Source organism: Phascolarctos cinereus, unplaced genomic scaffold (genome assembly GCF_003287225.1).
Source record: "Phascolarctos cinereus isolate Bilbo 61053 unplaced genomic scaffold, phaCin_HiC Scaffold_1;HRSCAF=81, whole genome shotgun sequence".
NCBI lineage: Eukaryota > Metazoa > Chordata > Mammalia > Diprotodontia > Phascolarctidae > Phascolarctos > Phascolarctos cinereus.
In genome coordinates, this window is record NW_027555514.1 from 102,036,833 (window position 1) to 102,050,242 (window position 13,410).

Below are 13,410 nucleotides of genomic sequence, written 5' to 3' on the forward strand. Positions count from 1 at the left end.
TCCTTCAGGGGAAAAAATGGATTCAGTGAAATAGAGGACTTTCAAGCATTCTTGATGAAAAGACCAGAGCTGAATAGAAAATTGACTTTCAAATACAAGACTCAAGAGAAGCATGAAGAGGTAAACAGGAAAGAGAAATCATAAGGGACTTATTAAGGTTGAACTGTTTACATTCCTACACAGAAAGACATATTTGTAACTCATGAGACCTATGTCAGTATTAGGGTAGTTGGAGGGTAAAAAAAATTATACGTATAGATAGACTGATAGAAGGCACAGGGTGAGTTGAAGATGAATGGGTGATGTCTGGAGAATAAAATTAAGGGGTGAGAGAGGATTATACTGGGAGAAGGAGAAAGGGAGAGGTAGAATGGGGTAAATTATCTCACATAAAATAGACAAGAAAAGGCTTTTACAGTGGAGGGAAAGTGGGGGAAGGTGAGAGGGAATGAGTGAATCTTATTCTCATAGGATTTGGTTTAAGGAGGGAATAATGTACACACTCAATTGGGTATGGAAATCTGTCTTACCCTACAGAAAAATAGGGGGGAAGGGGATAAGAGAGCAGGGGGATGATGGGGGGGAGGGCAGGTTGGGGGAGGAGATAATCAGAAGCAAACACTTCTGAGGAGGGACAGGGTCAAAAGAGAGAATAGAATAAATGGGGGCCAGGATAGTATGAAGGTAAATACAGTTAATTTTCCACAGCATGACTACTATGGAAGTGTTTTGCATTACTACACAAGTATAATCTGTATCAAGTTGCCTGCCTTCTCAATGAGGGTGGGTGGGGAGGGAGGAAGGGAGAAAATTTGGAACCCAAACTTGTAAAAATAAATGTTAAAAAACTGTTTTCACATGCAACTGGGGAATAAGATATACAGGTAATGGGGTGTAGAAATCTATCCTGCCCTACAGGAAAATAGAAAAAGAAGGGGATAAGAGAAAGGGGTAGGGGGGAGATAGAAGAGAGGGCAGATTAGGGGAAAGGGTATTCAGAATGCAGCTGTCTTGGGGTTGGGGGAGGGATGAGATGGGGAGAAAATTCAAAACTCAAAATTGTGTGGAAGTGAATGCTGAAAACTAAAAATAAATAAATTAATGAATCTTTAGGGGGAAAAAAAAAGGTATCTACTTCTACCCAGACTTTACAATCTAAAAATCCTATTATTTTGACTCTCCCTTCACACATCAACCCACAAAATGCATTTTTCTTTTTGCTTATACATAATAATAATAATAATAATAGTAATATTAAAACAGGTCTATTCCAATTGAGATCTGTTCACAATACAGAGAGATGCACATCTAAACACAAATATAAACAAACAAGTCTGTCTAGGTACATATATTCGTAAATATATATTAATACGCACACACATTTTTCCAGATACATAGTAATCTACACAAAGATAAGTCAACACGCTTAGAGTCTCTTCAATAGTAGAGAATAAATGAATATATTAAGTGGTGTTAGAAGGGTAAACGGGGGCAGAGGTGAAAGTGAATGGGTAAGTATGAGAGAAGGCAACTTGTCAGCAAAAAAAACTGTGTGTATTTCCTGCTTTGGAGATGCAGCCTTGTATATATGCAGTTCCCCTAAATAATGAGATAAGATATGTCCCATTCACCCCCATTTCCTTTTTTCTACTACAAACAAAATGAGAAAACATCCTTCTAAATGTAATTTTCCATGTTTTGTGTTTTACTTACCTTAAGAGTACTAAAAAAGTGAGCAGCTTTGGTTTTTAATGGTCCAAGATACCAGTACCTGAAAGGGATCAAGATGAAATTCTGATTAGAAAATATGATCAGCATATTTACAAAGTCCTATCCATCTGATCTGCATCTTCACAACATAAATGTAAATATCTGCACCCTCAAGGACATTATGATAAGTACCTCAAGACTATGATGGTAAGAGGGACATACCTACACCCAAGGACAGAAAAAATGAATTTGTGTCAGTATTAAAAAAAAAAATCCTTCTTTTCCTGGCATGTATGGGTCATATCTGCACCCTCAAGGACATTATGATAAGTACCTCAAGACTATGATGGTAAGAGGGACATACCTACACCCAAGGACAGAAAAAATGAATTTGTGTCAGTATTAAAAAAAAAAATCCTTCTTTTCCTGGCATGTATGGGTCAATAACAGATATTTCTACATGATGAGAGGTCAGTCCAGGAGGGAAAACCCTTGTGGAAGATTTATGGGAGGACATGGGAAAGAGTGGCATAGAACAAAAAGGCTTGGATGGGTTGTGAACTAAGCCATAATAAGCCAGGTCCGCTAAAGGATGATTGAGAAAGCAGTAGTGTCTTTGTACAGGAAGGCAAGCCTATTAGGATTACTGCGGCTAGTACTAATCTAATGTGCTAGAATGGGAGACTGAGCTATAGTCTAAAATAACATGTAAGCAGTAAATTTTTATGTGATGAGTTGCAGGGGAGAGGTGGCCAGCAACTGGCTAGAAGAAATGTCTACTTATTTCACTTTTGGTTGACTCCTTATTACCATTATAAGACCCCAACCCAGTTTGGTGAGGATGACCTTTTGGGGTCCCTACAAAATTCCATTACATGATAAAGCACTAAAATGAATATAATCCAGTGCTGAAATAAGATGGTACAAACTTTAAGTGCCAGGGATTTCAAGAAGGGAAGGATAATGCTAATTTTTAAGTTATTAGGAAAGGCTTAAAGGAGAAAGGAACCTGAGACAGGCCTACAGTACTTGAAGAGAGATGCTCAGAGAGAATTATAGCCTGGGGCAGAGCATGAGAAAAGATCAGAAACAAGGAGGGCAGGAGAGCAGGTGTTTCAAAGAAAGACCAGAGTAAAGCCAGAGACAAGTATACATATTCAATTTAGCTAACAATTAAGTGCCCCCATGTGCAAGGCCAAGCTAAATCCTAACAAAAAGGATGCACCCCTAAGGAGTTTATAGTCCCTAGTGGAATAATAAGAGATAAGATCAGGAAAGCAGAATAGGGCAGATTATGGGGGAGTCTTTACCATCATCTCTAATTCAAAGCCAGAAAGACAAGTTATGACTTGATCCACTAGGGAATGGAAAGCTATTAAAGTTCTTTATCAGGAGAATGACATGATCCCCACTGATAAGAAAGCTTGGACCCTCCTTCTATTCCTGAATAGGTAAATTCTCCAGGTTATATAGTTTGCTTCCTACAAAAATTCTATTTCTTCAAAGGCAAAACAGATGAACATTCCCCATTTCCCTGCTTCCTACAAAAATTCTATTTCTTCAAAGGCAAAACAGATGAACATTCCCCATTTCCCTGCTGAGGTTTCTAATTTCTAAACTGCCAGGTCCCCTTCACATTCCAACAGCCGTGACTTAGCACTATGCAATTCTTCAGCAGGCTAGGAAACAGTTCTGTCATCCTGGTTTCTTTCCACTGCACAATCAGGGCATTTCATCTGGTGAACAGTCCCATTTAAGACGTTAAACTGGATATCAAGCAGCATCCTAAAATGCCCTGATCAGACAGCTGTCACCAGATGGAGCATGGCTGCATTCCTGGCCAAGTCTGTAGGACATTCTATCAGTGCTGAGACGGATCTGCACCACGTTGGTGATTAATACATCTTGGCAGATGCACCATTTGCCCACTCACACATTTCTCAAAAAAGGCTACCAATAAGTTTTCTATGTGGTGAGATGTTAAAATTTGGTTACATATTAAACAGAAGGTTTTGTAAAAAAAAAAAATTAAAACAAAACTGTAGTACGGGGGCAAATGAAAGGATGAGAAATATATATAAGGATAACGTGAAGAACATAATAATACTTCCATAACTAAACAGGGTGAGCACTAACAAAATACTTGGCTGCAACAGACTTTATGTCTAAAAGTAGAAGAGGTACAAAGATACAGTTCATTATTCAGTTCAATTCAACAGGTACAGTGAGGCACCTACCAAGTACAAATCTACTTCGATAAGGTCTGGGGATAAAAGACAAATAATCAAATAGCCCCTGCCAGGCAAGAGGAGAAAGGAGATGTAATGACAACATGGAAGCCAGATAAGCAAAAAACAAAAAACAAAATGAAACTGATGGGGTGCTTGGGTGCTTGTGTTTGGGTGCTTGTGCTTGGACCTCAATTTCTGCCTAACCTCAGGAACACTATCCCTGACAGTTTCTCCCCAGCCCAAGGACACTGTGCCTAGCAATTACTCATGAGTGGGCCCCAGCAAGACCCTTATCTCTCTCCTTGGTGCAATTACAAACAGCACCTGAAGGAATTATTAGTTTGAACTGGCTTTGCACTGAGTCATAAAGACATACTACCACCCTACCTCATTATCTTCATCTGGGCTCCTCATAGCCTTAAGACATATGTACACTCCCTACATCTATCTTGTCAAACAAGATATTGATTGATGGCAGACTGGACAACTCTGTTACCCTGAACTCTAGTTAACTTAGTGGCCTAAAGCAGCAGGCCTAAAACCACACCTCCATATGGCCCCCCTTGTGGGCTTTTCCTAGTGAACTTTGGGTAAAACGCCTGTGCAGTAGGTACAAGAAGTGCATGTTTTTTTAAGAACTGACCACTCCTTAACCACTCCCTAATCCCACCCTGAATCACCTAGTTAGCATATTTGGCACATGTTTTATTGTATTTTATCCTATGTAAACTTTAACTGTACCACTCTAAGATTGCAGGATCCTTAAGAATCCTTGCCCGCTAAAAAGCATCACAATAAACTTTTTGCCACCTTGACTTGAAGAATGCTTGAGTCTGTGAATTCAATACAGACAACCCAGTCAGTCTTTGAGGGGTCACAACCTCTCATACCGCAACAAAACCACAAAACCAAAACACAAAGTTATTTTGGGAAGGAGGAAGCACCAACACCTGGGGAGGGAGATCTCAAGGGCCTTCTGTAGGAGACAGGATTTTAGTCTAGCCTTGAAGGAACTAGAGGTGAGGAGTGAGAACATTTCCCAGGCACGACAGATTCTGTTCAGTGTCAGACACAAGAAGTGAAACGTTGTGCAAGGAGAAGTACAAGTTAGTTTTGCTGAAAATATACTATGTGTGAGGGACACGATAGGAAGCCAGTCTAGAAAGACAAGCAGGGATGAGATCATGAAGGACTTTAAATGCCAAACAGAGGAGTTTACTGTTGATCCTAGAGGCAACAAAAAACTCCTAAAGCTTTCTAAGTAGTGGAGCGATGTAGACAGCTCTGTGCTTTAAGAGAATCAAATTGGTGTGGGAGCGCGTGTGTGTGTGTGTGTGTGTGTGTGTGTGTGTGTGTGTGTGTGTGTGGTGTTACCCTAAATAGGAATGGGTAATTTAGAAAGAGAGGTGGGTTTTGTGGGGAAAGATCAAGTTTCATTTTGGACATGATGACTCTGAGATGCTTTTGGGACATCCAAATGGTGATATTTTGTAGCAATTGAAGAGACAAGACTCGAGTTCAAGAAAGGAAAGACAACTACTGCATATATAGATTTGGGAGTCATGTGCATAGAGGTAACAATTAAATCCTCAGGAGCTGATTAAATCTTTGAATAATGTTCAGTTCGGTCATGTCCGACTCTTCATGACCTTGTATGAGGTTTTCTTGGCAAAGGTACCAAAATGGTTTGCCATTTCTTTCTCTGGTGGATTAAGATCAACAGGTTAAGTGACTTGCCCAGGGTCACACAGCTAGTGAGTGAATGAAGCCTCATTTGAATTCAGATCTTCTTGACTCCAAGCCCAACACTATATCCACCAAGCCACCTAGCTGCAGGTATAGAAAGAGAAAAGATGAGGGTCTAGGCCACAGACCTAAGGTACGCCCAAGCAAAGGTGGCAGGAACTGGATATATAAGTTAGCAAAGAAACCAAGAGGGAGTGGTCAGACAAATAAGGGAAGAATCAGAATAAAGAAGCATCACAAAAACTCAAAAAGAAGAAAATATTCAGGAGGAGAAAGAGGTGCCAACCATGTCAAATGCTGCAGAAATCAGGAATGATATGAAGTGAGAAGAGACTATAAGAGATAGCAGTTAATTAATAAAATGTTAACTATGGAGTGAGCAGTTTCATTGAGTGGTATAGTTTGAGACTTCATTGTGAGGGATAGAGAAGTGGGAGGCAAGGAAAAGGAGATGAGTGCAGACAAATGTTTCTATGAATTTAGCTATAAAAAGGAAAAAAAAACAGATATAGGACCAATGCTTAAGGGAGAAACAGGGTCAAGTAAAAGATTTTGTTTTTTCTACAAGTATTAGAGAGAGACATATTTGTAGGCAACTAATGAAGATGGACAGATTGAAGATGGGAGAGGGAATGATGAAGAGAACCAGTTCCCTAAGAGTGTGAGGAGATAGGCTCAGAAGCATAAGGAAAGGGGTTAACCATGTTAACCTCTTCCTCAGAGACTAGTCCAAAGGAGAAGAGAAAGGTTAAGTAAAAAGAGGTTCTGAGGTACAGGAGTTGAGGAGAAGAAGGAGCTTATAATGGATGGTTTCTGTTTTCTCAGTAAATATGGCAGGAGATAATGATGGAGCTTGTCTGATAAGAGAAGTTTGGGAATAGTTACTGTGGAGAGTGTGAAAGAGTTAGTCAAGGAAAAATAAAGAACTATTTTGCTATAGTGAGAATCCTTTTGAAATTAGACAAATTTGTAATGAATCAAGTCAGCAGTCAGTTCATTTTCTCCAAAAATGTTCAGCAAACATGAGTTAGAATGCAGAAGGCAGATAGTAGGAATAACCCGGGGTTGGGACTGGCTAGGTGAAACTGCTGATAGGACAGAAAGGGAGGCAGAGACAGCTGATGATACTAGGGATGACCAAGTCAACTGCAAGGTCAAGCCTGTGAAGAAAAAGAAGAAAGGTCAGAGCAGGGGTGACAGCTGGGAATACGGGGAGTGGGAAAGAGACTGGAAGTTATGATGACAATGAAGGCTAGATTTAGGAGGCAGAAGGAAAGATTAAAAGATAAGTTATGCCTGGGGAGAGGAATTCTAGTTAAGGATCATGGAGATGAAATAATTATGAGGGATCAAGGGTATGGCTATCCTTGCAAGTACTAAGACAGAGTGAAGGTAAAAGTTCACAGGAGTTCAGGAGCTCTCCTGTGCTTTAACTGGGAAGCCAGATTATTTCAGGGGAGACAGGTATGTATGGTGAAGTACCCAAGTAAAACAGCAGGAGTCTGGAAAGAAAGGGAACCTGAACCACATTCTGAACCTCAGAACACCTGTCGGAAGGAATTGTACTGGTTCATAACAAAGGAAGTAGTAAACCTCAAAGGAAGAGAGTTCTGTGAGATGGTGGCAAATAGGCAGTCTGGAAGTCAAAAATGAGGGAGTAGGTAGTAATCCTACTTCTGGCAGAGGCACGAGAGGAAAAACCACTCAGCCCTGGAGAGGATATTTAGGCAAGGCTACAACTGATTTCAGAGGAGCTTGCAGCTGCCCCTCCTCTGTGTTACCTGTGCCTCGTGCACTCTGGTTCTGCCATAAAGACTTTAAGGTTGTATTTGTTTTTTCTCTCTAACTTAAGCTCTCACATCTGATCAGTTACCAGGTCCTGTCAAGCCCACTTCTACAAGCTCATGCAAATCTGTCCTCTCTTCCTGGGTCCTATAGCTACCACCCTAGGACAACTACCTGGATCCTTGCAATAACCTGCTAACAAGTTCCCACCTTCACTCTTTCTGTGCTATGATGTGTCTTTCATATCACTGCAAGAACAAATTTTCTTAGTAGTAAGATATAAAATAAACCCATAAAAAATCATCAGCCTTTCTGTATGTTACTAATAAAACCTGGCAAGTTGATACTGAAAAAACAAAAACAAAACCTATTCAAAGTAAATATGGTAACTACAAACTACTACAAAGTACCTTTATTCAGACTGTATAAAGTATCTGAGAGCCTACCTATCTATCAACACACTCAGGACATAGGATGACACCAACAAAACACTTTTGGCCAAAATAAGAAGAAATAATAAAGTATTAAATAATTGGAGAAATATTAATTGCTCATAGTTGATCTGCGCCAATATGATAAAAACACTGTTACTGTCTAAACTACTTTACAAAGTTAGTGCCATACCAATCAAATTACGAAGGAATTATTTTATAGATATAGATAAAATAATAACAAAATTCATCTGGAGGAACAAAAGGTCAAGAAATTTAAAGGGAATATTTTTTAAAAGTAGGGGTGGGGGAACCTGGTAATACCAGGTCTCAAACTATACTATTAATAAGTAATCATAGGTGGGGCAGTGGATAGAGCTACTGCCTTGGAGTCAGGAGGACCCGAGTTCAAATGCAACCTCCGATACTTGACACTTACTAGCTGTGTGACCCTGGGCACATCACTTAACTCCAATTGCCTCACCAAAAAAGCAAAAAAAAAAAAAGTAATCATCAAGAGATTTAGTCCTTGTTAAAAAATATAAAAATTGACCAATGGAAGAGATTAGATAGTGAACACCATCGAAAAACAACTGAATACAGTAGCATAGTGTTGCTAAAACCAGGGACACTAATTACTAGGGTGAGGACCTACATGTAACAAAAATTACTGAGGAAAATGGAAAGTAGTATAGAAGAAATTAGATCTAAATCTGGAGATCGAACCCAGGGGTCTGTGAATTTGTTTTAAAAATGTATTTGGTAGCTATGTTTCAATATAACTCATTTAATTCGTAATCTTATGTATTTTATTTTATGCATTTAAAAACATTATTCTGCGAAGGGGTCCAGAGACTTCACAGGAATGCCAAAGAAGTCTGTGACAAGTTAAGAAGTCCTGCTTTAGAAAACCATGTTATGCCATAAGCCATGATAAATTACAAATGGACAAATGATTTCAAGAGGAAACGGTCATATCATTAAAAATTAGATGACAAAGGAAGGAGATATGTTTTATAACTACGACTGGGAGGGAAGTAGGGGGAAAATTCTTACCTAAATAAGGGAGAGAGATGATCATAAGAGACAAAATGAACAAAGGTAATAATTACAAAGATAAACAGGAACAAAGTGAGTTGGTAAAAATAGACGTGGAGGAAAAAGACATTTACATTTTATTCATTGAAATTAAACTGTAAATGGCTACTAAAGTTTAGGAGATTATATTGATGTTTAATAATTAAGTTTTCAATAAAACATTTAATTTTTAAAAGCAAAAAAAGCGCTTTCATTTGCATAGATTTCATCACGTCACTCATCTGTTTCAAAAAACTTTTGTGGCAATGTTATTGCACCATAAGAAATGACAGAAGGAATGGTTAAAAAACCCTGGGAAAATGAGTATGAACTTATGGACAATCACGTCAGCAAAGCCAAGACAACAAGTCATATAGTAACAGCCAAATTGTTAAAAACAAAACACAACAAAGATGGAAGACTTGTGATAACTCTGATCACTGCAGTGACCAACCATCGCTCCAGAGGACTTACTCTTGAAAGTGGGGTGATATATTCTGGGTTTAGAATGAGATTTACACGCACGCACATGTGAGCGCGTGCATGCACGTGCGTGTGTGTGTGTGTGTGTGTATGTATAGATACAGATATGTACGTGGACACAAACGTGTGGATTTACATTGCTTCAATGGTAATTTGTACATGGATAATTTTTTTTAAAGGGAGGGTGGTGGGTGGGAAGAGAGGAGAGCCAGGAATAGGCATTTAAAAAAGGAAAGAGGGTCATTGAAGCATTTTTAAAAAACACATAAAAAACAAATTTCTAAGGAAATACAAGCAGACTGCTTTAGAAGTGACATACTGAATTATCATATACTTAAACAGCAAGCTATATGTAATGAAGATTCTCAGTTTCAGATATAACCCTCTTTTTTGGTTCTGCTTTATTTAGGGAAATATTCCTTTTTCGGTTGGTTCATTAAATTCAGAATAAAAAAAAATTTTTTTAAATCTTCAGTGGATCCCTACTGCTTACAGAATAAAATTCACACTTCAGTTGTTACATGGTTTTAAGACCCTCAATATTTTGGCATCAGTCTTCATTTTCTCACCTTATCTCCTATCATCCCTCTCTGACTGACCCAGCAAAACCAGACTACTCTCCTTTTCCTGAAGACACTCTCCCACTTTCATGCCCTTCCTAATGTTCTCTCCTAAGCATGGAATTTTTGTTTCTTGAAAAATATTCATTTAAAGCCCAGTTCAAACGTCACTTCTTCCAGGAAGCGTTCCCTGATTCACCATCTGTAGGACCTCTTATACCACTCTGTTTTGCACTTTTCATGTAGTATTGTTTAATTGTCTATGTTTGTGTCCCATGCCCCTGCTACACTATAAGCAACATACAGGCTGGCCGATGTCTTAGCTATAGCTTTTATCTCCCCCAGTACTGAGCACAGTGCTCTCATGCAGTAGATCTTTAGTAAATGTTTACTGATTCACTAACTACAACAATTCCCTAGTTCCCGATGATGAGACCTCCAGAAATGAATTCATTTTCCATGAGAGATCAGGGATACTCCCAGTTTATTTCTATGACCAGCTATAACATGACCAAACAATCCCTCTTTCCTTACTCTTCAAGATGAGGATCCCTTGCTTTTCCAGCGCAACAAAAAGGGTACTCCTTTCAGAGAAGACCTATAGAAACGAGACCTATGAAAGGCCTCTCTTGAGCCAATCGGTACATAAAGACACCATGATCATGGCTCCCAACTCAGACACTCACCCTCAGAAGGCCTGTATTTAAATAGTGAATCTATTGCCTTACTCAAACAACATCAATCCAGTAAAAATAACGATCTGGGAAGCTCTCCTAGTCTTCTTTGCATTAAGGATGGCCAGCTTCCACAAAAAATAACCTCTACCCTTATAATTCAAACAAAACTCAACTTAGAAGTCTGCCAAATGGGGTGAAAAAAGCCACAATATGAATGAGGTACAGTATCTCTAAAACCCTAAATGAATAGAATCTTTTTTTTCAAACTATAATCATATAACTCAATGAACACCCTAATAAGGAGAATACAAAGAAAGAAAGTCACATATTTGTAAAATAATTCTACATTACTTGCTAACTTTGACTCCTGCATCTCTGTAGGATCCCCATCTGAGACCAGATAATGCAAACACAGGCTGTTCCTTTTCTCCCTGGAAGTTAAGTAAACACAGGAAATGAAGGTTAATGATTCCAACAAATGCAATCATACTAACATAATTTTAAATTTTTAACAGTTTTTTTGGGGGTTCTAAATTCTCTCCCTCCCTCCTGCCCTCCACAGCCCATTGAGAAGGAAAGCAATATGATACCCATTATACATGTGAAGTCATGCAAAACATATTTCCATATTAGCCACAACACAGTCTTTCTACGTTAGTGTGCAGATAGTGTTCTTGATTTCTTTTAAACCATAACAAAAATATGAAAATCCTTTTCAAATTGTAAAGAAAAGTGATTACTGCTCTGCACGATGGACATGGCCTTCAAAACAAGTCATACTTTTAAAAAAGGCCAATCCTCAGCCATTCTAACAAAGCGATCAGCCAACAACGGTGTGTTGCTACCTTTAGATTATAAAAAAATGGTCTTACAATACGTACAGCTTGGGAGTTGAGTTTATCTTAGTTTCTTTTCCCTTGTATACCTTTTACAAGGACAAAGTTGATTAGAGCCTGCCATCTTTATCAGTCTGGGAATTTAATAAGGGGATCAGAGCACTGGCATAATAGAGTATCTCAGGAAGACTGGCCATGATGGCAGTCTTATTACCTGTTATTGCTGGTGGCACACTTGTGGTTTACTGTATTTCCAAATATTCCAAGAGTATTTTTGGGGGGAGGGTCTCTGCAGGTGTCCATAATTCCTGATAGGTTTTGAAACAGGTTTTTACCCTTTCTGTGCTACGTGAGAAATACTTCTAATTTAGTCTGAAGATTCAAGGAAGGCAGTAGTAAGTTATGTGAAAGGCAGCTAGCCCAGAATGCTTTAGAGAGGAAGAAGGATGAATTCTGGAAGGGCTGGCTGCTAGGAATGATATATCTCCAGAGAAAATAAATTCTAAATAATTAGTATTTTTCCCAAAGAAAAAAATTCCTAGCAGTGACTATGGTAGCTATGGAACCAAAAGGTACAGAGTGAGGTCAGGTCATTAAGTAGCTACTATCAGACTAAACAGAAACTCTCAACAAAAAGCTAAATCTAAGCAATAATGAACTGGGAAAGGATGGTGGAAAGGGCAGTTAACCACTTTGCATTTCTACTTGGAAATATCCCTCAGAGCTGCCATCACGGCCAACCTGTTGCTGAACAGCTTTTAACTTTATATAGTTTTCTACCTCACTCGAAGCAGAAGAGCTAAAGTTTGTTGACCAGCTGGGATGGTTCTTTTGGATACTAGCACCCCTGATGGATGATGACAAAAGAAGCAGAACTATCACCACAAACTGTTTTTGTGCCTGTTTCAGTATAAAGATATGTATGGTAGTCCATATTTCATCTTGAGATGTGTAGGATGATTTCCTGGGAAGGAAAGATTAGGGGAGCAGATGGGAAGATTATGCCTTGATTGATATGAAAGTAAGATACTGTGTAGGACAGAAATTTAGGATGAATCCTAAAAAAAGTACAACTGCAGATCAAAAGTCACATATGAGATTCACCTAATAGGAGTTTTAATTTGAGGACCTTTGGAGATAGAAGAAATTAAGTATGAGAAATCAACAAGGCTTCTTTTCCCTGAGGACATAGGTAGAAAAATAGTAGTGACATGAACCTTGATGAAATGAACCTTTGGTCTAGAAATATTCGGTAATCAAAGATAAATGATATGGACTAAACCCTATGGAAAGAGTACAGATGGGTCCAAGGCTACAGGAGAACCATTCTTATATATGCCACAAGTGGTTTTCAGGCTAAGTTTCACTCTTCGTTTTTAGATATTTTATTAAAAACATAAAAACCAGAACCTAAACGAGTGTCCTCCTATTGGGGACTGACTAAATAAAATATGGTACTATATATAATGGAATACTATTGTGCCATAAGAAATGATGAAATGGATAAATTCAGAGGAAACTGGGAAGAGCCGTATGAATTGACTCAGAGCAAAGTGGAAAAAACAATTTATACAATGACAAAAATATTATAAGGAAAAACAACTTTGAAAGATTTTAAAACTTTTGAAAATTTTAAAATTAACTATGAGTCCAAAAAAATAAAGATGAAATACACCACTCATCTCCTAATAATGAGATAAAAATCTATTTTCAGATATGGCTAACATAGGAACTCATTTTGTTGGACTACGCAGCTATTTATCAAAAGCTTTATTTATTTTTAAAATACGATTAATGAAGGAGGGATAGTCGGGAAGGCCAGATTAAATTTTTTTTAAAAGGTTGCTAACTGAAAAAATAAAAAACAAAACCAC

The 13,410-nt window shown here is 38.4% G+C and overlaps 1 protein-coding gene across 2 annotated transcripts in view; it reads right to left on the bottom strand.

Moving 5' to 3' along the window:
* Positions 1–13,410, bottom strand: part of AGK (acylglycerol kinase) — a 99,861-nt gene that overhangs the window by 15,772 nt on the left and 70,679 nt on the right. For both annotated transcript variants that reach the window (XM_020997957.2, XM_020997958.2), the window contains exons 10-11: positions 11,052–11,131; positions 1,714–1,771 (exon numbers count right to left, since the gene is read on the bottom strand). In XM_020997957.2, coding sequence (XP_020853616.1) covers positions 1,714–1,771; positions 11,052–11,131 — 138 coding nt within the window. The remainder of the gene's footprint in view (positions 1–1,713; positions 1,772–11,051; positions 11,132–13,410) is intronic.